The sequence below is a fragment of the Chrysemys picta genome, chromosome 13 (genome assembly GCF_011386835.1).
Source record: "Chrysemys picta bellii isolate R12L10 chromosome 13, ASM1138683v2, whole genome shotgun sequence".
Taxonomy (NCBI): domain Eukaryota; kingdom Metazoa; phylum Chordata; order Testudines; family Emydidae; genus Chrysemys; species Chrysemys picta.
This window is the reverse complement of record NC_088803.1, coordinates 4089701-4116266: the sequence shown is the minus strand read 5'-3', so window position 1 is coordinate 4116266 and position 26566 is coordinate 4089701. Positions and strand designations below refer to the sequence as shown.

The 26566-nt window shown below is 50.7% G+C and overlaps 1 long non-coding RNA gene and 2 gene segments (V, D, J or C); 1 reads left to right on the top strand and 2 right to left on the bottom strand.

The window, feature by feature from the left end:
• The window catches only part of LOC122173242 (Ig mu chain C region secreted form-like), a 1717225-nt gene that overhangs the window by 994876 nt on the left and 695783 nt on the right, over positions 1-26566 (bottom strand).
• On the top strand, positions 8178-11094 carry LOC135975412 (uncharacterized). The gene is made up of 3 exons (XR_010592432.1): positions 8178-8305; positions 8397-9432; positions 9861-11094. It is a non-coding gene; the product is annotated as an uncharacterized LOC135975412 (long non-coding RNA).
• LOC135975406 (immunoglobulin heavy variable 3-7-like) lies at positions 9800-10450 on the bottom strand. The segment is given in 2 exon segments: positions 9800-10161; positions 10327-10450. Coding segments are annotated over 2 exon segments (408 nt in total).

The window sequence follows — 26566 nt, the reverse complement described above, 5'->3', positions numbered from 1 at the left end:
CAGTATCCTGTCTGCCGACAGTGGCCAATGCCAGGTGCCCCAGAGGGACTGAACAGAACAGGATCCATCCCCTGTCGCCCATTCCCAGCTTCTGGCCAACAGAGAACAGGGGCACTTCACAGCATGATTTTGCAGCCCTGACCGTCCTGGCTACACAGACCTTTCCCAGACCTGAACACCAGCTCTGTGTTGCTCACGAACGTGTCTCTTTCACCAACAGAAGTTGGTCCAATAGAAGATATTATCCCACCCACCTTTTCTCTCTGATAGCCTGGGACCAACAGGGCTACAACAACACTGCAATGCCAACAACCTGCCTCGGAAGCATCAGCTACCGTTGGAGGTAGGATACTGGATTAGATGGATTTGGAGTCTCATCCGATATCTTTTCTACGAGATAGGAAAAAAACTCACTTGTTCATTTCCAGAGTTTTGGAATACAAGAGAATTATCTACTCTCTCTCTCTCTCTCTCTCGCTTTCTCTCTGTGGATGCTGAATTTAATATGGTGCTAAAGTATGCATGTGTGTGTGTGCACACGTTTGCTATAGGTGTGTGTGTTCCTGCAAATAATTTCTGTGACTATGCTTCAAGAAAAAATGGTTTCATGAGTTTTGACTGAAATATCCAAGAATCACAACATGGGTGGAACCGGAAAAAGGAGGGTTAGGTTCTATGTGGTGCCTAATTTGATGTAACACCACAGGCCCAAACTTGCAAACTTCTTCAAGCTGCTAATAGACAAACGTGGGCCTCCAAGTACATAGCACTGGCTCAATAAATATCTGTTCCCTACAACTCTGCCTGCCGGCTGCACCACTTATTGCTAATGAAACACACGTGAATGGATTGTGGGATTTTCAAAAGCAACTAAAGGCCAGAGTTACAAAGTATTTAGATACTTAGAGGATTTTGAAAATTCCCATATTTTTAGAAGTCTGGTCCCAAGTATTTACAGGTGCAGATAGATACCTAGTAGCATTTACAACAGTACCTAAGTACTTTAGACACCTAACTCCCAATGGGATTAAGGTACCTAATTCACTTCAAGACTTTTGTAAATTCCAATGGACACCTATCTACATATTTAGGGACCTAAATACCTTGTAAGTATGTCTCCTACTAATTTAGGAGCAAAATCCTCATTGAAGGTAAAAGGAATTCATCCTAAATTACTCAGGTACTTTAGAAAATCCAAAATGGAGAATTTATATTCTTTGTAGAAGTGCTGGTCACCCAATACATCTCTTTGAAATCGGAGGGAGCTGAAAGTGCCCAGTGCATTTGGGGAAGCATTTTTAAAGATATTTAGGTGCCTAGTGAGATTTTCAAAATGCATACAGGTGCCTTTTCCCCATTGAAATCAAGGGGTCTTGGGCACCTTGGATATTTTGAAGGTAACCCGCAGGCACCTTAGCATCTTTAGAAATGTGGCTCTTCCTCTCTTTCAAAATTGACTTTGCAAAACAAAATTTCCTCCAGGAATCACAAATGAAGGAAATAATTCTAGTGATAGGTTTAAACATATCCCCTTCTTTCTATTTGTAAAAGGGTCAATATAGTCACTCAGGTGAAAAGAAACGAAACGAAACGAAACACGGGGCAGATGAATCAGCTAAATTCAGACAATCCGATCATTTCTTGGGGTAAAATTTAGCTCTCAAAGTATTTTACAAAGTAAGTAATTGTATAGACGGGGAACGGAGGGACAGAGCAGTGACTTGCCCAAAGTCATCATCAGCAGAGACAATAATAGACTTCAGGCCTCCTGCGTCTCAGTCCAGTGCCTTTATTCACTAGACCACACTGCCTCCTGTGTGGCTTTTGTACTCCATCCTCGGGTTTCTGGACAAGGCCTCGATTAATTCAGACTGAGCCTAGTGGGAGGATGTATTTCTGCAATACTCTGCTGTATGGTGTAGTTATGTCCCAGGGGGAGATCCCCAGACACACAGACAGCTCCCTGCCTTCTCTTCTATTCCTCCCCGTCCCATCGCCCCCCTCCCCCTGGTGAAACCCACATGCAAATTGCTGCCCCCAGGGGGATTCCTGTTTAAATACAAACCTCTGGTGCTCGCAGCTCAGACACTGCCACATGGTGATATCTGACTGATCGCTGCCCTGCCCTAATGAATCATGGAGTCTCTATGGGTTTTCGGTTTGCTGTTATCTTCCCTGACTTGTGAGTATTTCTGGAGAACGCCGGGAACTTTCATATCCTAAACTTGAGGTCTATGGAGTAAAACTGGAGTAGGAATAATAAGACCCGGAATCATTTTCCCACTTCCCAGGCGTCCACTCCGAAGTTCAGCTGGTCCCGTCCGGCCCGGGAGTGGCAAAGCCGGGAGAGATCCTCACCCTGACCTGTGCTGTTTCAGGTGATTCCAGTGGTATCATCTCTAATGGCTGTTGTGTATGTAGCTGGAGCCGGCAGAGTCCCGGAAAGGGTTGGAGTGGATGGGATGTATAAATAAAGGTGGAAGCACAAGTTACGCCACATCCCTCCAAAGCAGGATCACCATCACAGTCGATTCCTCCAAGAACTGGTTCAGCTCCGGCAGCTCTGCTCCCTGACAGCAACAGACACCATCACGTATTACTGCGCCTGAGAGACACAGGTATGTCTACACTACAACGTCAATTTTATAGAAGTCGATTTTTAGATATCAATTTTATACAGTCGATTGCATATGTCCCTACTAAGCGCATTAAGTCGGCGGAGTGCGTCCTCACTACCGTGGCTAGCATCGACTTACAGAGTGGTGCACTGTGGGTAGCTATCCCACAGTTCCCACAGTCTCTGCCGCCCATTGGAATTCTGGGTTGAGCTCCCAATGCCTGATGGGGCAAAAACATTGTCGTGGGTGGTTCTGGGTACATATCGTCAGCCTCCCCCCCTCCCTCCATGAAAGCAACAGCAGACAATCATTTTGCGCCTTTTTTCCTGGGTTACCCATGCAGACGCCATACCACGGCAAGCATGGAGCCTGCTCAGCTCACCATCACCACTGCTGTTGTGGGCAAGTCTACTGTGGGGTCTGCTGTGATCCAAGTAGCCAATGTAATCATTGACGTTCTGTTATCAAGGGTAGTGACTCTGGGAAACGTGCGGGCCTTTTTAGATTTTAGGTGCATCATATTCCTGTCCATTGTCACTGGTGAAGAAGTCTTGCAGCCGTACATTCCAGTCCGGTCGGCGCTGTAACACCCCATAGCACTTCTGTGGTTGACACATGTAACAGCTCCAGGACTCTTGCTTTTTTGCCTTGGCCGAGGTACCTTGCCCTTCCCAGACCTCCAAGCATTCGACACAGAAGCACCTGCAGCAGCTGGCATTGCTACACAGCAGCAGCTTCTGGGTGCCTTCGCAGCAGACGGTGCAGTAGGACTGCTAGCCGTCCTCGTCGGACATGTAGCTTGGCCGGGGGTTCTGGGAACATCTTCCCTGCCTGGCTCCTAGCAACCTCCAGGGCATGGTATGCGGCTCCACCGCTTCCACTGAAACTCTGCTCTCTTGCTTGCTGGAGGCTTCTGCCTCAGGTTGCTCTCCCAGCCGGCAGCACCGTGCTGTCGCACCTACCCAGCCTACCCCTTGCTCCCATGGCTCATGAAGCCTGGACAGGAGTCAGGAGCAGTTCAACTATCAGCTGAGCAAGTGCAGAATGGTGGTAGAATGTGCATTTGGACGTTTAAAAGCACGCTGGCGCTGTTGGTCAGACATTCCCACTGTTATTGCTGCTTGCTGTGTGCTCCATAATATCTGTGAGAGTAAGGGGCACTAGTGCAGCTAGTGGGGTGCAGGGGAAGCAGCTGCTTCCCCTCAGCAAATTTGCCAAAAGCGGCACCTTTGGCCAGAGGAGCGGGGGGGGGGGGGGGCGCAGGCTGGCCGCCCACAGCGCAGCCGGCATCCATGGGGAGGCGACGGGCGTGCACGCGCGGCCGGAGGAGCTGGGGGGCGCAGGCTGGTGGTTGGCAGCCACAGGAGATGGCAGGCGCGGCCGGAGGAGCAAGCGGGGGGGGGCCGTGGGAGTGGCATGGCAGGGCCGGAGGAGCCAGGGGCGGGGAGGGGCGGTACGGCCGGAGGAGCCAGCCAAGGGGGGGGGGGGCGTGGAGCGGCCAGAGGAGGAGCCAGCCAAGGGGGGCGTGGCCAGAGGAGGAGCCAAGGGGGGTGCCTTTTTTATGTTTGCTCCCCCTCCTCTTAGGAGCTGGCTACGCCACTGGTAAGGGGGAGACGTTTATGGAGGGGTGGGAGGTTGAGGCAAATCGCCTGGTGTCTGATTTTGAGCAGCCAGACACCAGGGCAATTAGAAGAGCACAGCAAGGCGTGCTGCGCATCAGAGAGGCTTTGAAAACTAGTTTCATGACTGGCCAGGCTTCGGTGTGACAGTTGTGTGTTTTTCTTCTTGATGCAAACCCACCCTCTTTGTCGATTTTAATTCTCTCTAAGCCAACGACAGTCCCCCCTTCGAAATTAAGTAACTATTGTTTTGAAACCATGCATTCTTTCTTTATTAATTAAAAAAAAAAAGAGATAACGGACAAGGTAGCCCGGGTGGGGTGAGGGAGGCGGGAAGGACAAGGCCACATTGCTTATTGTAGCCACACTAAAAATCAAATTGTTTGAATGACAGCCTTCTGTTGCTTGGGCCATCCTCTGGAGTGGAGTGGATGGGTGCCCGGAGCCTCCCCCACCCCGGGTTCTTGGGCGTCTGGGTGAGGAGGCTATGGAACATGGGGAGAAGGGGAGGCGGTTATACAGTGGATGCAGAAGGGGTCTGTGCTCTTGTTGGCTTTCCTGCAGCTCCAACAGACACTTCATCATGTCTGTTTGCTCCCGCATTAGCCTCAGCATTGTGTCCTGCCCCCACTCTTCGCACTCACTTAATTCTTTCCTGGCCTCTGCCACTGAATGCCTCCATGCATTAAGCTGTGCCCTATCAGTGCAGGAGGACTGCATGAGCTGGGAAGACATGTCATCATAAGTGCGGTTTTTTTCGCCTTCTAATCTGCGATAACTTCAGGGATGGAGATGATAGGGAGAGCGTAGAACGTTTCTACGCTCTACGATTCTGGGGGGATGGCATGGTCACCTGTGCTGCTGAGTGCTGCTGAGTTTGCCATGCTGACCAAACAGGAAATGAAATTCAAAAGTTCCCAGGGCTTTTCCTGTGTACCTGGCTAGTGCACTGGAGTTCAAAGTGCTGTCCAGAGTGGTCACACTGGAGCACTCTGGGATAGCTCCCCAAGGCCAATACCATCAATTTGCATCCACACTATCCCAAATTCGACCCAGCGAGGTCTATTTTAGCGCTACTCCCCTCATCGGGGAGGAGTACAGAAGTCAATTTTAAGAGCCCTTTAGGTTGACGGAATGGGATTGGTTGTGTGGACGCAGTCACAGTGACACAGAGCAAAGCAGGAATCCGTACAAAAAAGGCATGTGGTCTCTGAACAGATATTTTAGGGCATTTAGAAAGAAAGAAAGAAAGAAAGAAAGAAAGAAAGAAAGAAAGAAAGAAAGAAAGAAAGCCTCAAACACCACTTCTGGAAATATTTAGCCCATAAAATTAGAATTTTTTATACAGGGATGTGGGACAAAGGTTCTGACTCATTTGCCAACGTTAAAACAATTCACAATGGGAAGAGAAGAACAAACAGAAAACACCGGAGAAGAACGAGATGGGTGTATGACCTGAATCAGACCCAAGCCTTTCCCCAAAGCAGCCATACGTTACGTGCACCCATCGCTGCGCCATCTGCTGGGGAATCATTCTTAGCCCATGCTAGTTTTTTGGGAGTGGGAACGTTTCTCAGGCAAAACCAAATCTTGTGTCTCTCCTTTGTGCTTTTGTAAGGAGACACTCCCAGTGTGTGTGTGTGTGGGGGGGGGGGGGGATAGTTATCTAGCCAGAGTTCCTGAGCCCCCTTTTATCGCCCATCCCCCATGTGTGAAACCCACAGGCAAATCCCTGCCCCGGGGATTCCTCTTTAAATACAAACCCTGATTCTCGGAGCCTCGCTCTCTCCCTGGACACAGAACTGGCCTTTCCACCTCAGACATTCCCCTCCGTCGCCAGCTCCCCTCATGAAACCAGGCTTCTCTTGTCCCTCTCGGCTGCTCCGTCCTGTGAAGCATTTTCAGCTCCTGTACGGATTTCAGCAGAAGATTTCAAAGGCAGTTGGATAAAAATTCCGAGCCCTTCACACCCAGCGGGGTGATATCACCTACTGAATTCTTTGTCCCCTCGCCCTTAAATATCACCAATCACAAATCCAGCTGGTCCATTCTGACTGGGAGCTGGTGACACCGGGGAGACCCTCAGACTGACTTGTTCAGAAGAACATAAGAACGGCCTTATTGGGTCAGACCAAAGGTCCATCCAGCCCAGTAGCCTGTCTTCAGACAGTGGCCAGTGAACAGAACAGATAATCATCAAGGGACCCATCCCCTGTCACTCATGACCAGCTTCTGGCAAACAAAGTCTGCAGTGATTATCTTGTGGATGGGGATAATTCTGGGACTGGATCCGCCAGTCCCCAGAAAGAGACTGGAAACTGGGGCTAGAGACCTGTCCCTACATTCCTACTGCTTATCCTTCCAAAGTAGGACTGGACTCAGCATCTCTGGGAATGCCTCTGAGGATGGGCTCTGTGTGCAGCTGAGTGACATGACAGCTGCAGAAAGCGCCGTGTGTTACTGCTCCAGACCCAGGCAGTGAGCCAGAGCAAATCAAGTACTGCAGCTAGAAGGGAAACCGGTTTGCAAACCGTCCTTTAGCACTGGACGTTAGGAGCTGAGGGAGAGGGACTCACTGACAGGAGGGGTTTTCAGGAGGGGACGCAAGGAAACTCCCTCATGTATCAAGTCCCCTGCAACACAACACACACTGATCAGATCTTATTCCATTTCGTTGAGAGCAGTAATGATGAGTAACGCACCTGTATCTACACACCCACCCTGGAGATTTCTCATCCCCTCCAGCAGGCGGCAGCAGAGACACATAGACCCAGAGAAAGCAAGTGAGTGAGCAGAAGTCACGGACTCCCAGTGAGAATAGCAAATACACACACACACACACACACACACACACACACACACAGAGAGAGAGAGAGAGAGATGGTCTTATTACTCCTGAGGTAGCAATGACAGAAACACACCAAAGCTGATCCCGATTCCTTCCCTCCAATACGGGCGAGCACCAGGGACACCCACCCACATGAACAAGTTGGTCTTTTCTCTACCTATCAGGAAGCCGCACAAACACCCCCCGGAATTTCTTCTCGGGCGGGACTCATTCAATCCAACAGAGAGCAGCAGGGACACACACATGGATTTGCACCGACGCACTGTGACAAATTCCTACAAGGAGGCAGGTGCCCCACCTCGTGGATTAAAATCCAGAGTTCCGAATTCCCGACTTCTGTTGCTGGGTGACTGTGCTCGTCATCCCCCGTGCCTCAGTTTCCCTGCCCCGTGTCACAGTTTCCTCATCGCTAAAAAGGAGGTAATTCTCCTTAATTCTTTTGTAAAAGAGCTTTGCGTTCTTCTGAAAATAAATCTTTAAGAGCAAGGTTTTATTATTATAACATCTACTTGAATACTGATGCACAAGCAACACACAAACATGCATAGTGACAAGGTCCTATTTTCTCAAGTCAAGAGCACACTCAGTCACAAACACACAACGTTTACGCGCTCAGTTGCTCTTCGTCCTTCCAATAACAGGCTGCAGGGATACACAGAGACACAGTCACACACGTTCCACCCAGCAGGAGGCCACAACACCCAAACAATCGCACCTATGCCAAGAAGAAACCGATCTTATTCCACGCAGGCTCAGCCGGGGCAGCAACCCACGGACCCCAGCAGGGGTTCGCGCAGGTCCGGGTGCTTAGACTGAGGGGTCAGCCGAGTAGGAGGGAGAGCTAACGGGTTTTAAGCTCCATGGCAGTGTATTGACTATGTGTAAAAGTGTTCGGTGTCACTTAACGAGATGGCCCCAAGCCCCACAAATACAGGAATTCTGTCTCTCACCCCGTGTAAGACGCAGGTCTGTGCAACGAGGGGATTCCGGTCAAGTCACAGCCCACCCTGCCCCGCCCATTCACCTCCCACCCCGCTGGGCGAAACCCACATGCAAATCCCTGCCCTGCTAAACACCAACCCCGGATCCTGCGAGCCTCAGGCACCGCGCCGCACTGGCCCGTTTCTTCCTGCTGCGGGGTATCCCCTTCCTGCCACACCTCGCAGAAATGGCATTGCTGCTGCTGGGGTTTCTTTTCTGCCTCTTGGCGGCTCCCTTCTGTGAGTATCTCGGGGACACGCAGCCCCCGCTCTCCTCCCTGCCCGCAGTGCAGCGTGGAGCGTCACTTCTCCTTTTCTCTCCTTCGCCAAGGTGTCCGCTCACAGATCCAGCTGGTCCCGTCTGCCCCGGGAGTGGTGATGCCCGGAGAGTCCCTCACAGTGACTTGTACCGTGTCGGGGGACTCCATCGCTACCCACGCCTGGTGGAACTGGGTGTGCCAACTCCCCGGCCGAGGGCTGCAATGGGTAGGGCGCATCCATTTCTCCGGGAGCACAAACTCCTCTCCCTGACCGCTGCGGACACCACCACGCATTGCTGCACCAAGTGGAACCCACAGTGATACACGCCGTGACAAGACCCTGGGAGGGGAGAGTCCCCTCGAATGAGGCACCTACATCTGTTCCCTCTTGCAACCTTCCTGCCTCTCCTAAGACGCCTGAGATCTTCCCCCGTTTGCACTAACAGCTCGTTTCCATATATTTTCAGTGGGTTTCTCCTAATTAGCTCAAATCTGTATTGACCTGTCACACCCCAACGGCCCCCTCCCTGAGGGGTCTCCTGGGGAGGCAGATCAGCATTGTATGTTGCTAACGCTATTGTAGGCATTGCAAAGTATTTTGGGAGGGGTTACAGGTGTGAGTGTGGAGTGAAAGATACCTTTGCACTTGCAAAAGGCCGAAGACGGAGGGAGAGAGCAGAGAAGGGGTTAACTCAAGGCTCCAAGCCGCAGGCTCCAGCGCAAGGCCACAGCACATAACTGACACTGGGCTGCCTGCCAAGGGCCTGGCTCCATCCCCACCAGCCGTGAGAAAGGGCTGCAAAACCTAGCCAGACAGTGAAGGCCAGCAAGGGGGTAAACAAGCATTGTAGCATCCCTGAAGCCGGTGTGTTTTGGGAAAGCTGAAGAAGCCACGAAAGGCCAGTTTGGACTGGTACAAAGAGCACGGAGGGCAGAGGTCCCTGAACAAAATGCCCCCAGAAGATCCTAAGGTTTAAAACCCTCCCGAGAGCTGAAGCAAGGCAGAGATCAACAGGAATCCTGGACAACGGTGCGTGGGACAAGAACTCCCGTCCACTCCTCCCCCTCCTCTTCTCATGAAACGCGCCAGCCTCCGGTAGTGCAGGTGTGAGTATGAAAGTGGGTTAGGGCTTGGGGCACTAACACTTTCTTCCTTCCTCTGAGTGACCTCGAGAACCCCCAGCGCTCTCCACTGTTATTTTATTATTTTACCAATAAAGCTTTAAAACTCAGTTACTTGGTGTGCTCCCTCGTAGTCCCTCGGACTTCAGAGAAGGAATCTATTTCCTCATGACTAGGAAATGTATAAGGCGGTCTCGGTTCTGTGGGAACCGTGGGTCTTTCTTCATCATCAAAGTGAATGTTCAGAGGAGTGAAGCTGGATAAAGGACTGAAGACTTCACGCTCTGTGTTGCTTCTCGGTCTGAACTGCTCTTTTCTGGCAGTGAGTGTGGGCACCGAGAGGGAGGGGGATTCACGCTGGAGGTTTCTGTGCTAACCGCAGGAGGTTTCTGATCACTGTGTCTCTCACACAGTAATACCGGGCGGTGTCTTCGGCTCTCAGGCTGTTCATTTGTAGATACACCGAGCTGCTGGACTCGTCTCTGGAGATGGTGAATCGCCCTTTAACAGAATCACTGTAATATGCTGCTGAACTATGAGCAGGATTGCGTATCTGTGCGACCCACTCCAGTCCTTTCCCCGGCGCCTGACGGACCCAGTCCATCCAGGAGCTGCTGAAGGTGAATCCGGAGGCTTTGCAGGAGAGGCGGAGAGATCCCCCAGGGGTTTGAATCCCCCCTCCGGACTCCACCAGCTGGACCTGTGACCAGACACCTGGAAAGACAGAAGGAGAATCACATTCACCCCCGGCCTGGCTCAGAGCCCGTTAGAAGCAGCAAACAGGTTCCCAGTGATGTCACTGTGCTTTGGGTCAGGGTAGGAATGTGCAGCATCCCCTGGTGTCTCCAGTCCATGTAGGGGGGAAGGGGATAAAATTACCTCGAAGGGCCGCTAGAAAGAAAGCGAGGTTCAGCCACAGGCTCATGTTGCTGACGCTGGAGGGTTTCTGGTGGGAACTGCACGGACACCCGGACTTGCCCCTCCTCCCTTCTCACCCGGCGGGTCCCGGAGATCACAGGGTTTCTATAGCGCCGAGGCACTGAATTTGCATCTTCTCCTCTTTATAAGACACCGCTTGGACCTGAGCCCTCAACAAACTCAGCCTCCCGGAGGTGGGTGTAGTGGGTTATCTGGGTAAAAAGAGGAGTAAGAACTGCACTCACAGGAGAGTTTCTGCAGTGGTCTTTACAGTTGTGCAAGTTGCTTTTTAGAGAGAAAATTCCTTACTGACCATTCACCTTCCACTTAGTTCTGTTTTCGTGTCCCTTTGCTTGTCCCTCTGCTCTTCTGAGATCCTCGGAGCAGTGGGATCTCGTGGGGGGGAGGACATTAGCCTGGTACTTGAGAATCTGGGGTTTATTCCTGGCTCTATTACTAGGTTGATGGGTGACCTTGGGCAAGAAATTTACACTCCCTTTGCCGCAATCCGCATGGCTATAAAAAGGAGAATCCTTATTTTGACTCTCCTTTGTCAGTGCTTTGTGATTTATGAATGAAAACCGCTATAGAATAGCTAGGTGTTGCTATTATTACTACTGTTTGAAAACTTCCTTCTTCCTTCTTTTTGTTTCTTCTTGTTCCTTCTTTCTTCTTCTTTTAAAATGGGAGAAAATACATTAAACTCTAGCAATGCTGGACTAGAAGACACAATGATTATTTATGATTATTCTACCAACACCTTATAATTAGTGGGGAATGTGGGGGTCAGGATCCCCTCTGTTGTGACAGTCGTAGCCCCAGAGGCGCCAGGGTGCGGGACGCTGCTCAGTCAGGCAGTGAGTGTTATCTCCCAGGTGAGAGGCAGTGTGCTCAGATGCCAGGCTCAGTTTCCTTTAGGGGTGGGCGACCCTTTGCAGAGATTGGTTTGTAAAATCTGAGAGCTGGGGTTGGGATCCTCAAGAGTCCTAAAGGGAGATGGTAGTTCACTAGGTCTCTGAGTAGCACCATGGGCTATATAAGGCCTGGAGAAGATTTGTAGCATGTTACTGAATCATAGAGAAATACCTAAACACCTGCTAATATTTGCTTCCAGCAGAAGGGTTATTCACAGTGTAATGTACCAGTCAATATAAGGGTGTCACTGTCGGTTCCCTACGTCTGTCTGGAATGATCACTGCAAGCGACAATAGCAAGCTCAGCTTTATTTCTCTCCTCGCATGCTGCTCTCTCTAGTTCTTTTCCCTCGCTGTATGTTTCAGTGAATTTAAGATGGACTTTTCAGTGACAGGGTGCTAAAAACTGATGCATTAAGGGCTAAGCTGAAGAGGGGACATGGGCATTGCAAGGCTGTTACACTTCCTATAAGTAATTAAAGACTCATTAAAGCGGGGACTTGAGTATCCTGAATCCCAGAGAGTGTCCTGATCACTGGCCTGTAGAGTGAATCGATTTCTTCCTTTCTCTGCCCCCCAGTACATATCACCAACTAGACACCTAGGGGATTTCGGTGCCTACAGGGTGCAGGCTTTGAGGATCTCGGTGGCATGTCTGATTTAGGCACATAAGGAGGCAGTTAGGTGCTGAATTCCCTTTGTGGATCTAGCCCTGAACACACACTGAAAGCCCCTGGCAGGTGGCTGTCCAGCGCTCCTAGGATCCGTCCAGAATTCAAACCTGTCTGCCCAGGCTGAGATTTTCCAAAGCTCCCGAGGGATTATAATAGGCATGAGGTGCCAATATCTGTAGGGCAGCTTGGAAACCCTCCGCCTGGCTGTTAGAGGGGGTTAAATAACGTTTTCATTGGTATGTTTTCATGTTGGTTCTCTCAGCCTGGGCTATGGGGAGGTGCGGGGGAGGGGGTGAGGAAAGGCGGGGAGGAGCAGAGTGAGGGACACAGAGTGTGTTAGGGGGAAAGGGAAAGTTGCGGGCTGGTCTCTGCTCACAGTGCGGTTAGTCTGTGTCTGCAGCTGTGTGTGTGAGAGTCACAGACAGGCAGCTGTGGTCAGGAGTTTTCTCACTCACTGTCTCTCCGCTGCGAGCTGTAGAACTCCAGCGCCCCCAGCGGAGAGTTTGACCTTAGACAGCGAGGGCAGGTTTTTGTCTGAGCTCAGACCGGCTTCCCCTCACTGTGTCTCTCGCACAGTAATACCGAGCGGTGTCCTCGGGCTTCAGGCCAGTCATTTGCAGATACAGCAGGTTGTTGGAATTGTCTCTGGAGATGGTGAATCGGCCTTTCACTGAGTCCGCGTAAAATTGTTGGCTCCCATCAGTGTAAATGAGTGAGACCCATTCCAGCCCCTTCCCGGGAGCCTGTCGGACCCAGTTCATAGGGTAGCTGCTGAAGGTGAACCCGGAGGCTTTGCAGGAGAGGCGGAGAGAGTCTCCGGGCTTTTTCACATCCCCTCCGGACTCCACCAGCTGGACCTGGGACCGGACACCTGGGCACAGAAAGATATTATACATCGCATTAATATTCTGAGCAACAATAAACTGTTCCCCTGCCCCGCCAGTGGGTGTGAGGGGAGAAAATACCTTCCAAAGCCACTGCAAGGAACACTGCATGGAGCCAAAGTCTCATTTTCCCGGGTGTCAGAGGGGAAAGTTCTCAGGGGACTGGCTGGTCACTGCACAGACCCAGGGGCTGCGGATTGTGTCTCCGGTGCAGCCTGGGCAGAGAGAGGCACCGATTTAAACAGGAAACTGTCACCCTGATTTGCATATCCCACAACTTATAACACACACAAACTCCTTCCCTGGGTGATCTCATTTGTTCCCCTCGGATTCCGAGAGAAGGGGGAGATGCGTGTCAATGTGTGTAGCGCTCTGACCCAAATCCCACTTAAACCCAAGGGGATTTTTGAGTGGCTTGGATCGACATTGGATCAGGTCCCGTGTGTGTACGGAGTCCTGCACAATGGGAACATGAAGTGCAGGTAGTTGAAGTTGGGTGTATTTCCCCTATGCACTCCAGTCCCATCCCAGGGGCCTGGCCAACCCAGCTCATCCAGTAATCGCTGAAAGTGAACCCAGAGGCTTTGCAGGAGAGTTGGAGAGAGTCTCCGGGCTTTTTCACATCCCCTCCGGATGGGGACAGCACGGGGCATGGAAATCCTCTGCTCGCCAGAGGAGGGGCTCTGGCACTGAAAGGGTTGGGGGAGTTGTGGTTATTGCGGTCAAAGGGGCATTTAATAAACACTGCTCCGCCCTGCAAATCATGCACCGTGTTGTAGGGACGGGGGTTGGGAGCACGAGGCGGAGGAGAGTTCTGTGAGAGCGAGAACATTGATAGGCTCTGGGGGGATGGAGGGACATTTTTGGAGGGGGAGGAGACACCTTTCTGAGACTTTGAGGGGCATAGAGGAGTCACACAGTGTGCCCAGTGAGCGAACAGAAAAAGACCTCCCCGTCCCAGCATTGCTGCTGTAGTGTTTATAAGATTGCCCTGAAATTATAGGGCTTGATTTTCTTCTCACTTGCCCCAGTGTAAACCCCCAGGAAATCAGCCGATGAGCTCAGGGAACTGGTAGTCCCCTTACACTTCACTTGGAGTCAATAGAACACATGCTTCTCTCCCTCCCTCAGCTGGAGAGCACTGGTCAACCCACTGAAGTTAATGGATTTCCAAACAATATGAAACTTAAGCTTACGCAGGATAAAATGACAAGATCCTTTATAATATACCCTAGGGTTCCTCACACTCTGTTTGTCAGAGAAGATAAAATTCCCCAGTTTTTCTTTAAATCTGACCAAGAAGCTAACCCTGCCTGTGTGCCTTGCTCTAAATTTAACCTCTTTTCAAATCCGGACCTGAACACTAATCCATACACAAATTGTTTGCCTTTACCCTACAAATGCTATTTCTTCCTCTATCCCGCTGTCAAGGTTCCCTCCCCACTCTGAACTTTAGGGTACTGATGTGGGGACCTGCATGAAAGACCCCCTAAGCTTATTTTTACCAGCTTAGGTTAACAGTACACTGCCATCACCAAGCGAGTTAACCAAATATTTAGGGAAAGCCACTCGGAACTCTGCCTTTCTCCAAATATCTCCTAAGTCCCTAACCCCCCTTTTCTGGGTAGGCTTGAGAATGATTTTCCCCCAAGTCCCTACACCCCTTTTCCTGGGTAGACTTGAGAATAATCCTCCCCAAACCCCTACACCCCTTTCCCCGGAAAGGCTTGAGAATGTCCCCTCACCACTTAGTCCTGGTGAACACAGATCCCACCACTTGGATCTTAAAACAATGAAAAATCAATCAAGTTCTTAAAAGAAGAATTTTAATTAAAGAAAAAAGGTGAAAGGAGTACCTTTGTAAGAAAGATAATCTCACAGACAATCAGATTCAAAACACAGAGGGTTTCCCTCTGGCAAAACTTTAAAGTTACACAAAGAATCTAAATTTATCCTCTCTCTTATTTGCAAAAGAACTCACAAACAAGAAAATAAAAGTAATTTACCCATTCCTTCTCTAAATACTTACTACCCTTTAGGAGTGGGATGGCTCCTTCTTTCTCTGTCTCCGGTAGGGTGACCAGACAGCAAGTGTGAAAAATCGGGACAGGGCGTGGAGGGTAATAGGAGCCTATAGAAGAAAAAGACCCCAAAATTGGGACTGTCCCTATAAAATTGGGACATCTAGATGGTCACCCTAGTCTCCGGCAAAAGCACACACACAGCACAGACAAAAGACTTTTTCCCCCTTCCAGATTTTGAAAGTATCTTGTCCCTTTATTGGTCCTTCTGGTCAGGTGTCAGCTAGGTTATGTGAGCTTCTTAACCCTTTACAGATAAAAGAGGAATTAACCCTTAACTGTATGTTTATGACACCCGCAAATCCTGATTTAACCCAAAAGGCCAACATTAACCCTGGCTCTATAACTCTAAATCTCACACTTAATATAACACTCACCCAGACACTAAAGTTAATCCGGGCCTTTCCACTTATATTTAACCATACTGAACCTTACCCTCAGCCTTAACCCTAACCCTAACCTTACCCCATCCCTAACATTAACCCTAATGATACCCTTATTGTAACCTTACCTCTATCCCTAACCCTAACTTTAGGCATAACCCTAACCACAACACTCGGAGTTTTGCCGGTATATGTATGAATATTTTAATGAGGCTGAATTTTCCTCTCTCTAAATTTCGCTCAGTGACCTCTCATTGCTGGGAGGAGTGTGTGTGTGTTTTCCACTAGAAACCTGAAGCGTCAGATTAATATCAGGATTCTGCGCAGTGCCAGCCGTGTGGCGAGAGATTAAAGTTTGGAATTGCAAGCCCACTCGGGAATCAATCTTGTCACTTTGGTGACAGGAAGAACAATACTGGTGTGTTCAAATTACTACCTCTTTTACTTCAAGCATCCTCTTTAGTCCTGAGTGGAGTGCAGGATCTGCTGCAAGAGGTAACTATAACAGGACAACTTGGAAATAGTGACTATACTATAACAACATTTAACATCTCTGTGGTGGGAAGAACACCTCAACAGCACTGTGGCATTTAATTTAAAAAAGGGGGAACTATGCAAAAATGAGGGGGTTAGTTAAACAGAAATTAAAAGGTACAGTGACTAAAGTAAAATCCCTGCAAGCTGCATGGACGCTTTTCAAAGACATTATAATAGAGGCCCAACTTAAATGTATACCCCAAATTAAAAAAAAACACAGTAAAAGAATTTAAAAAGAGCCACCGTGGCTTAGCAACCATGTAAAAGAAACAGTGAGAGATAAAAAGGCATCTTTTAAAAAGTGGAAGTCAAATCCTAGTGAGGTAAATAGAAAGGAACATAAACACTGCCAAATTAAGTGTAAAAATGTAATAAGAAAAGCCAAAGAGGAGTGTGAAGAACGGCTAGCCAAAAACTGCAAAGGTAATAACAAAACGTTTTTTAAGTATATCAGAAGCAGGAAGCCTGCTAAACAACCAGTGGGGCCCCTGGACGATCGAGATACAAAAGGAGCGCTTAAAGACGATAAAGTCAAGGTGGAGAAACTTATTTGATTCTTTGCTTCAGTCTTCACAGCTGAGGATGTTACAGAGATTCCCAAACCTGAGCTGGCTTTTGTAGGTGACAAATCTGAGGAATTGTCACAGATTGAGGTGTCACTAGAGGAGATTTTAGAATTAATTGATAAACTTTACAGTAACAAGTCACCGGGACCAGATGGCATTCACCCAAGAGTTCTGAAACAACTCAGATGTGACGTTGCGGAAATATTAACTAAGGTTTGTAACCTGTACTTTAAATCAGCTTCTGTACCCAACGACTGGAAGATAGCTTTGGTCTTAACTATCTTGAGAAGTTTAGTATAATCTGCAAACTCTGATACCTCACTTTTTACCCCTTTCTCCAGATCATTTATGAATAAGTCCAAAAATGGATCTCGGTAAATCTTTATGTTTACTATGAAATGTTTGTGTGAGGCTGAATGGGGGACACCGACCCAGGGACGGGAGCAATGTAGGGGAAATGCTATAAAAACGGAGCAGTCGGCCCCTGGAAAGAAGGCAGCACTAGGGCTGTGAAATATTAAAATCCCACTTCACGCTGATGTAGGGCTCACTCGGTGCATAGGCCCTTGTTCTGGGACCTCTTCACAAGGGTTCATTTCACCCACAGGGAATTAGGAGTGGGTTGAGGGGCAATAGATTTAGCCGGCTCAGCACGTTGCAGGGGTAGAGCCAGAGTGATATATTGCCTGTTTGCGCTGATCATTGAGCTGTTCCGTGAGTGATACCAATTTTGTCATCCACCGAACAGAACATCTGGCATCTATTCCTGGCTCTAATACAGGGGTCGGCAACCTTTGGCAAGGGGCTTGCCATGATAAGCACCCTGGTGGGCTGGGCCAGTTTGTTTACCTGCTGCGTCCGCCGGTTTGGCCGATCACGGCTCTCACTGGCAGCGGTTTGTGGCTCCAGGCCTCCCCAAACAGCCTGTCCCCCGCCCCCTAACCGCCCCCTCCCACTTCCTGCCCCCTGACTGCCCCCCTCAGAACTCCCAACCCATCCAATCCCCCCTGCTTCTTGTCCCCTAACCGCCCCCTCCTGGTACCCCCCATCCAATCGCCCTGCTCCCAGTTCCCTGACTGCTCTGACCCCTATCCACATCCCCACCCCCGACAGGCCTCCCGGGACCCCACCCCCCATCCAACCCGCCTCCCTGTCCCCTGATGGCCCCTCCCGGGACCCCCCCCCAGCCCCTTTGGGAATGTGGCCCTGCGAAGATGGGCGGAGGACTCAGGAGAGCAGGGGCAGCCGCGCAGCCAGAGAGAGGCGGCAGTTTCCCCTTCAAAGCGTCGCTTCTCCCCGGCCGGCTGCGCAGCCGCCAGGGTGTCCTCCTTGAGTCCTCCGGCCGCGTTCCCTGCGCTCGCACCGCCCGCACCCCCCGTCTGCTCCCCTGAGGCTGCGCGTGAGCCTCCCTCCCTGCTCTCCCCTGCCCCCGCCCCCGCCCCCCCCCGTGGGGGGTGCCCGGCAGCGCACTGAGCTGAGGCTGCAGGGGAGGGGCCTGGGGCTAGGCTACCCGGACGGGAGCTCTGGGGCCGGGCAGGATGGTCCTACGGGCCGCACTTTGCCCACCTCTGGTCTAGTTGCTCTACAGTGAACATTCCTGGCCTCTTTCCTCTCATTCCTTGGCAGAATGATAGACGATTCGTAGAGCAGGGCCCTGGGAGTCAGGACTCCTGGGTTCCCTTCTGAGTCTTTGAAGCTCTAATGACCTGTTTGACTCTGGATGAGGCGGCGCTAAATTCACAAGTGCTTGTAACTTGCCATGGAATCTGTGCGAAGCGAATAACCAGGCTGGAAGGACGCTGTGTCGGCTGCTGCTTCTGTCTGTGACTCACTCCTGAGTCCAGAAAGCTGGTTCCCCGCAAGGTTAGTTTTAGTGCGGGCTCTGATAGGTTTCCATCCCTTCCCTGTGTGTGTCTAGCACAGTAATACACGGAGGTGTCTGCGGGTTGCAGGCCGGTCAGTTGCAGGAACACGTGGCTTTTGGAGGTGTCTCTGGTGATGGGGAGGCGATTTTTTAGAGCATCGTTATAGTTATTGCTTCCATCACCTCAGATACCGCCCATCCATTCTAGCCCCTTCCCCGCTGGCTGGCGGCCCAGTGCACCCCGTAGCTGGCGAGAGAGAATCCGGACACGATTCAGGTCAGTCTGAGGGTCTCCCCGGGCTTTTTGACTCCCCCTCCGGACTCCACCAGGCTGACCTGGGGATAGACACCTGCAGAGGGGCAAATAAAGGGGAAATATTGCGGTGATTCCTGGAGGTGCAGTTATTAGGGAACACGCGGTACCGGGCGCCCAGCCGCAGCGCAGATCCCGCCCGTACCCGCTGGGAGCAGCAGGAGGAAGGCGATGGCCAGGCTGGGGGTCATGTCTGCGGCTGGCGGCTCGTTCCCCAGGCGGGATGGGAAGCTGAAGCCCGGTGCTGGCTCTGAGCGGGGTGAGCGGCCTGCGGCTGGGCTATGAACAGGGCCCTAGGGAGCTCATTTGCATGGGCTGGGCGGTGGGGACAATATAAGGGGTGGGGACCTAGGAGGTGTGTGACACAGCGTCGCGTTGTTAAGTCTAATAGAGGTGGGTTAGGAGTCCAACCTCAATAGAGAAATTTCCCATAAGCTTTATATAGTTGTCCTCATTACACTGATAACACAATTAAATGGCCACAGTTGTATAATCTATCGGTCTATCTATCTCTCAGCTCCACCCCCATTTCTGATGTTGGTGTCAATGTTATAACCTAGGGGCCAGGTACATCACTGAACCATTCCTTGTTCATGAGAATCTGGAAAATTAGGATGGAAACAAACTGTACAGAAAGGCTTTGGGAAAATTTGTGTTGGGGGCTGTATTTTAGAAAGGGTTTTGGAGTCAAATTGCTTAGTCTGAGGAGGGTCAGTCCTGGGCCGTATCTAATTCAGTGGGAGCTGCGTTCTGTGACCTAGTGCCCCCCAATCCTCCACCAACAGGCCTCTGCTTCTCCCTCAGCAGCCGCCTCTCCCTGAGTTACCCCATTAAATCCTATTGTGTTCCTGTTCTACAGCCCTTAGTCACGTGACTATCCCCAATGCCCTGAGTGCCAGCGCTGGGCTGAGTGATGTCATCACGGGCTGAGGGGCGGGTCTGTTATCCCCATGGTGACTCTGTGACATTGTGGAACTTCATTGTGGGTCGGGATGTCTCAGCTCCACCCACTGACACCAGCGGAGAGTCCGGGCTGCGATTTCCACATGTCAGTTGGGTGAAAACAACCCACGAGCCGCTTTGGAAAGTCTCGGCAGTGCCAAGGTGAGGGGCCCCACATCAGTTATAATGAACTAATCACCTTCCGCTGCATTAATGCGCTAAACGTCCCGCAGGCTGTAGTTTGCCCACCCCTGATATAGAGGCAACATAATATTTTCTGTCCTGTTATCTATCCCTTTCTTAATGATTCCCGGTATTCTGTTCACTTTTCTGACTGCAGCTGCACATTGAGTGGATGTTTTCAGAGAACTGTCCACAATGACTCCAAGATCTCTTTCTTGAGTGGTAACAGCTAATTTAGACCCCATCGTTTTATAGGTGTAGTTGGGATTACGCTTTCCGATGTGCATTACTTTGCATTTGTCAACATTACATTTCATCTGCCGTTTTGTTGCCCAGTCGCCCAGGTTTTATAGAATGTATTCTGAAGCATATAAGGGTTTATGGGGCCCAGCGTGTCACTCCCCCATTCCAGTCACGAGGGGCTGGCCTCGGGATCTCTGCTGTCTGTGGCCCTAGATTTGGCTAAAGAGCTGAGTAAAGTTTAACCATTTCAAGCGGAACACACTCCGGAACTTGTCTCCCGTGAGAGCCCAGCGCCCGGACTGTCAATGTCACAAACCAGCTAGAGACTTCCCCTGCTGATCGCAATGGGAGGTTTTAGTCTGAGCTCAGACCGGCTTCCCCGCACTGTGTGTTTCTCTGACACAGTGATACCGGCCGGTGTCCTCGGGCTTCAGGCTGTTCATCTGCAGGTAAATCAGCTTCTTGGAGCTGTCTGTGGAGGTGGTGAATCTCCCTTTCACGGGATCTCCGTACTGCGCATCTGCTCCCTTAATTGCTGATACCCACTGCAGCCCCTGCCCGGGAGCCTGCCGGAGCCAGTGCGTCCAGGCGCTGTCTATGCTGAACCCTGAGGTGGTACAGGTCAGTCTGAGGGAGTCTCGGGGCTTTTTCACATCCCCGCCGGACTCCAGCAGCTGGACTTGTGACAGGACACCTGGGAATAAACGTGTGTTAAAATCGTGTCAGTGTGAATTGCCAACAACTATCCATTCCTCTGACTCCCCTACCCACACAGGGGGAGAAAATACCTTCCAAAGCTGCTGCAAGGAAAATGAAATGGAGCCAAAGAGGTATTTTCCCTGGTGTGGGAGGGGAAAGGTCTCGGGTGGATCGGTTGGTAAGTACACAGACACGGGTGGCTGCGGATTCTCTCCTGAGTGCAGCCTGGGCAGAGATTTAAACAGGAAACTCTCACTTTTATTTGCATATGTCCCTCCTTATAACAGATAAAACTCCTCCCAGTGAGTCACTGAATGATTGTCCTGTTCTGTTCACTCCCTCGGGGGCACCTGGCACTGGCCAATGTCAGAAGACAGGATACTGGGTTAGATGGACCTTTGGTCTGACCCAGTCTTGCCCATCTTAAGTTCTTATGATCTCACATCTTGGTCTGGGGAGCCCAGTGCTGGGGAATAAAAGGAGTGGAAAAGGTTTGAACTCTGCAAGGGTTTAACAGACTCTAAGCCTTTGGGGTTGCCCCAACAGCTAAGTGGTGTATGCTCGGTCTACAGGCCCAACCCTGACACCCCTGAAGCGGACATGACTCTCCTCTTCGCTGTCGGGAAAGTGACTTTAATTGCTGTCAGGGTTTGTCCGCACGGACTGGAACTTGTCCCGCCCTGCCAGGCTTCCTACGCTCTCACCTCCCCACATTTACAGGGACAGGCAAGAACCGGTATCTGAAAGGTGTTTGTTGGTGTCCAGTTCACAAAAAAACAAAAACTAACAAACAAAAAAAGTTGAGAAATCGTCAGTTCCCTGATTCCCCCTCACCTCCCCCGGCTCCTCCCCAGACATCCCTTTCTGATTTTCTGATATTGGTTTGAAAGCGCAGATTTCATAGTTTCACTGGGTGTGCAGCGCTCTGTTCTTGTCATGGCTGGGGCGCATCGAAAGGGGAATGAGGACCCCAGGGGAGCAGCCACCAGCCCTGCACTCTCTCCTCCTAATTCCCTCGGACACCTCCCTTCCTGGGTGCTGCTTTTCTCGGCACGATCCCAATAAGCCCTGGACCCGTACTAGCCCACTGCCCTCAGCGCCAACACTTGGTAGTTCCCTGCAATTAAGGGCTGCCGGTTGAGACCTTTATCTCCACGGTCACTAGATTAAATTGCTGGAACTATATTGCAGGCTGAATCTTTAGCTCCGCCCTCGGACAGCAGCAGAAATTCTGGACCGTGATTGTCAAATGTGAGGTGGGTTCCTTTATCCATGAGGCCCCTTTGAAACTCCCAGCCCTGCCCCATGTTTCCAGGAGCAGCTGAGCAGGGTTTCTTCAGGGACTGAGTGATCTTTGCACCTCAGGCCCATCGGGACCTGGCGTAGCAGTGGGGGACTGAGACCACCAGTTATAGGGTTTCAAACCGACGGCAGCTTTTATTCACCACTGGTGTTGGAGGGGAAAGTTCTCAGGGGATTGGCTGGTAAGTGCACAGACACAGGGGGAGGCAGATTGTCTCTCCAGGTGCAGCCTGGGCAAAGAGAGACAGATTTAAACAGTGAGCTGGTGGTCCTATATGCATATCCACCATGTTATAGGAGACACAAATTCTGTTGTGATTTATTATTTCTCTTGACACTCTAGGAGAAGGGGTCAGACTGTCGCTTACTGGGGGAGGAGGAGTGCTGGGCCCTGCTCAGTGCGGTGGAATCCTGAGTGTGTTTTGAATAATAATAATAATAATAATAATAATAATAATAAATAAAAAATAAAAGATCCCCTGGAAGAGCACAATTCCAGAGACTGGACTTTAGAGCCTGTTTCTGTTCCCATTACTTGGTGATGGAAGATTCTCAGATCCCGGCAGAGTTGTGCTGCATAATGGGTCAAATTATTTGTTTGCTTTCGATAAAAGAAATATATAAATATTCATAAAATAGGGTGAATCTCAGCTCCGGCCCACGAGCAGCGGGGCTGTGAGGGGGAGGGGATGGTTCACGGGGTTCCATGGGGCTGGGACACCCGCTGACGCTGGGAGAGAGTTGGGACTGAATCCCCGTCCCAGCAGTGACCGGCTCCACTGAACTGTGCGGTGCCCAGAGGGGAATGTTCCCCGGCAGGTTTAGCCATACGGAGAAGGGGCCAATTGCTCGTTGCTTCGCTCCCGGAGATCCCCCGTTAACTCCAATGGGAAGAGCCGTTTGTGTGAGGCGAGCAGCGCTCTGATCTGCACTGGGGTGGGGGATGTAGTCAGGGCATTAAAGAGTTAATCCGCGATGTCAGAGTTTTCAGTCCTGACGCCCCTTCTCCCTCTTGCGCCCAAGGCAGGAGAATTTTGCTTGTGTTGTTGCTGCCCCCATGCGGCAGGCGCGGGAAGTTCCGCAGCTCTGTTTTTTGTACGAGCATTGACTGTGTTAGTGTCATTGTGTGTCTAGCACAGTAATACCGGGCGGTGTCCTCGGGCTTCAGGCCGGTCATTTGCAGATACAGCAGGTTGTTGGAGTTGTCCCTGGAGATGGTGAATCGCCCTTGAACAGCTGGGGAATACCACTGGCTCGATCCATCAGTCTTTATCTCAGCCACCCACTCCAGACCCTTGCCAGGAGCCTGTCGGACCCAATCCATGTAGTAGCTGCTGAAGGTGAACCCGGAGGCTTTGCAGGAGAGGCGGAGAGAGTCTCCGGGCTTTTTCACATCCCCTCCGGACTCCACTAGCAGCTGGGACCGGGCACCTACAAATAAAGAGATGTTACAAGTATCGGTATAAAAACAACAATAATGTCATAGTCTCGTGGCTCTGCCATTTAACCAGGAGAACAAAATACCTCCCAAAGCTGCTACAGTGAAAACAATTGCGATCCCAAGTCTCATTTTCCCAGTTTTCGGAGGGGAAACTTCTCAGGGGACTGGCTGGTAACTGCACAGACCCAGGGGCTGTGGATTGTGTCTCCGGGTGCAGCCTGGGCAGAGAGAGGGACAGATTTAAACAGGAAACTGTCACCCCTATTTGCATAGTCACCCCCCCCCCCCATAATGCACGCAAACTCCTTCCCTTGATGATGTGAATTTCTTGCCCCAGGGCTCAGAGAGGAGTCACATCCTCCCTTCCTGTGTGTCTGTGCAGCGCCCAGCCCCAGGCCGGTGGGGTGTAAAGAAGCAACTGCCGGGTGTGAGCCCAATTTTCCCGTTATGAATTTAAGGCCTGATTGGCATCAAATTATACGGTCGTGGGGAACGGGTCTCCGGAGCCCCCGCCCATGAGAACAGCGGGTCAGTGACTGGGGAGGGGTCGGGTCACAGAGTTGCATTGGGCTGGGACACCCGCTGGAGAGTTAAAATTCTCTCGTGTGGCGAACGCCCTGCGTCTGGGTGTCATTCTTGAGGTGAGGCTGCAGGCAGCGCTGAAGGGAGATAATTATTAAAAATTGAGATTCATATTGGTGATTACATTCCCATTCCTTTCCCCGTTCCCACTCATACCTCACTTCCCATTTGTACCCAGATTGTAAACTCGTTGGGGAAGAGAGTCCTCCTGTTCTGTCTTTGTACAGTGCCTAGCACTCTGGGGTCGTGGTCTGTGATTGCAGGTCTTAGGCGCTGGGGCCACAACCACCCCCAACTCCAACGCCATCACCACAAACAAACAACAACAATAACAACAATAATAATAACTATTTCCATTCCCACCTGTATTCATATTCACACATTCACCCTCACGCTCATCTTTCCATTCCCATGTCCAGTCTGACGCATGTTCTCTTTAATATCCCCATAGTCACTCGCTCACATGCTGATGTTCCCATTAACACTCATATTCCTATTTGCATTCCCATTCCTTGTCACCCCGCGCACACCTATACCCATTTCCAATGACACTCCCATTCCTCCACTCCTTTCTACTCACCGCCCCATTCCTGTTCACACTGAAATTCCTATTTCCATTCCAGTCCCATTGTAGGGGTAGGAGCCTGGGCCTTAGGCCCTGAAGTAATTCTGAACACTAACATTATCAGGGCTTGGTGCTTGAGTATGCCTGCAGTGGTGTTTCCAATACGTGCAAAGGTAACAACCAGGAAGCAACATGGTCTATTAGAGAGGATGCTACACTGAACCACAACAGCACAGGGGTTGGAGCGGGGGGATGGGGGGGCAAAGAGTTTGTTAAGGCAGGGGAAGTGAGATGGAAGGAGACTTTATGAACGTCTTAATATATTTGATTAAATATCTATATTCTTCTATGGCCTGCTGTGAAATTAATCCTGGGAAGGAAAGTGAAATTGAAACACTGGTTTGTTTCTTTACTCTCCTTTGTACCTAATGGGCTCATTGTTACTTGCAGCCCTTGGGCGCCACGACTAGCTATTCTCCTGCAGTTGCAGAGGAAGGTGTTTTGGATGAGATGCGGCTGGTTTCCTTTCCCTGTAATTCCGCACAGTAAATACAGGGTGGGCCCTTCTGGGCTGAGGCGGCTCATGTCTGCATATGGCAGTTTGTGCAGACCTGGGACTAGAGCCCAGGTGTCCCCGGCCCAGCCCGGTGAGCGAGTCACCACACTGCACTGCCCGACAAATAAACCCTACTAATGGAGCCTCTCCGCTGGACTGTGCGGCGTCAGGCTGGCTTGTCCCTAAGGAGGGAAGGGCCTGGGACCAGCCAACCCTGATTACACAGGAGCCAATCCTGGGAGGGATCAGGTGACTGCCCCCCGAAGAGCAGCCCAGGCTGCAGTGAAGGGGGAACGCTCAGTGCTCGTCCAGCAGAAAGCCCTGGGAGTTAGGACTGAGGCTGCAGCCAGGTAGGGCCGGGGGGTGGGGACGGAGGGGGGCGGGGGCGGAGGGGGGAGGGGCGGGCTGCCAAATCAGGAAAGGCCCCAGGCAGAAAGGCAGGAGGAACCATTGTTCTGTGTGGCCTTTTGGATGGACTTTGTTTTAGGATTTTGATTATTCTTTGGAGTTTTTATTATAGTAATAAACCGAGTCCAAAAGGAGGGGATTTTTGACTCCAAAATCCATGGGTGAAATTGTATCTGCTCAATCCAATAGGGGAAACTGAGGCAGGCTGCCTGCAGTGTGGCCCTCGGCCACTAGGGAGCTCATGCAGCAGTTGGCTCTTTCACACTCCAACAAAAGAACACACTCTAAAACAAGGTTTCTTCCTTTCTTCACAAGGGCTGGCGTTTTTAAAGGAGCCTCAAGGATTCGGGTGACAAAATCCCATTGAAACTTCTTTTGAAAATCCCAAGCTATAGTCCCTTCCTCACCTACAAATCCCAGCGCTCCCTCTGCTCTTAGTGATGAATTGGCACCAGGGACAATTGTAGAATTTGGCCCAAACTCTCGAGTCGCGGATGGGGTCAAGTTCAGTCTCGTAGCCAGGGCTTTGTGGCATTGTTTCCGGGCAGGTTCCCCACTCTATAGTGACTGAATCACTGGCTTTAAATCCATGTGTGTGTCCTTTTCTTTCCACACACTTAAAAGTTTAACTTATTTTATTTGATTTAAGAAATGGAATCCAAACAGAGAAGAGAATCATATTATGAAGTGTTGTCTGGTGTTTTGAGTATGATGTGGAATTTATTTTATATTAATAAACCCAGCCCGCAAAGGAAGGGTATTTTGACTCAAAACCACCCCTGTCCTTGGTGCCCATAGAGCTTGAGAAAGTTCAGGGGCCCTAGACACTGACTGTTCTCTAGTTTATTGACACATTAAATGTTTCCTTTTCACGCCACTCAAGGGGAAAAACATCTGCTGCCTGGTTGAGTTCTGTTCCCAGATTTGAACATTGTATTGCCTTGCAAACCTTGAGTGGCCCAGACCAGCGAACTCCAATGTCAAGTCATTACAGCGCTGGGTATTCATCCTCGTTCCATCACGGTGTGTCTCTGACACAGTAATACAGGGTGGTGTCCTCCATT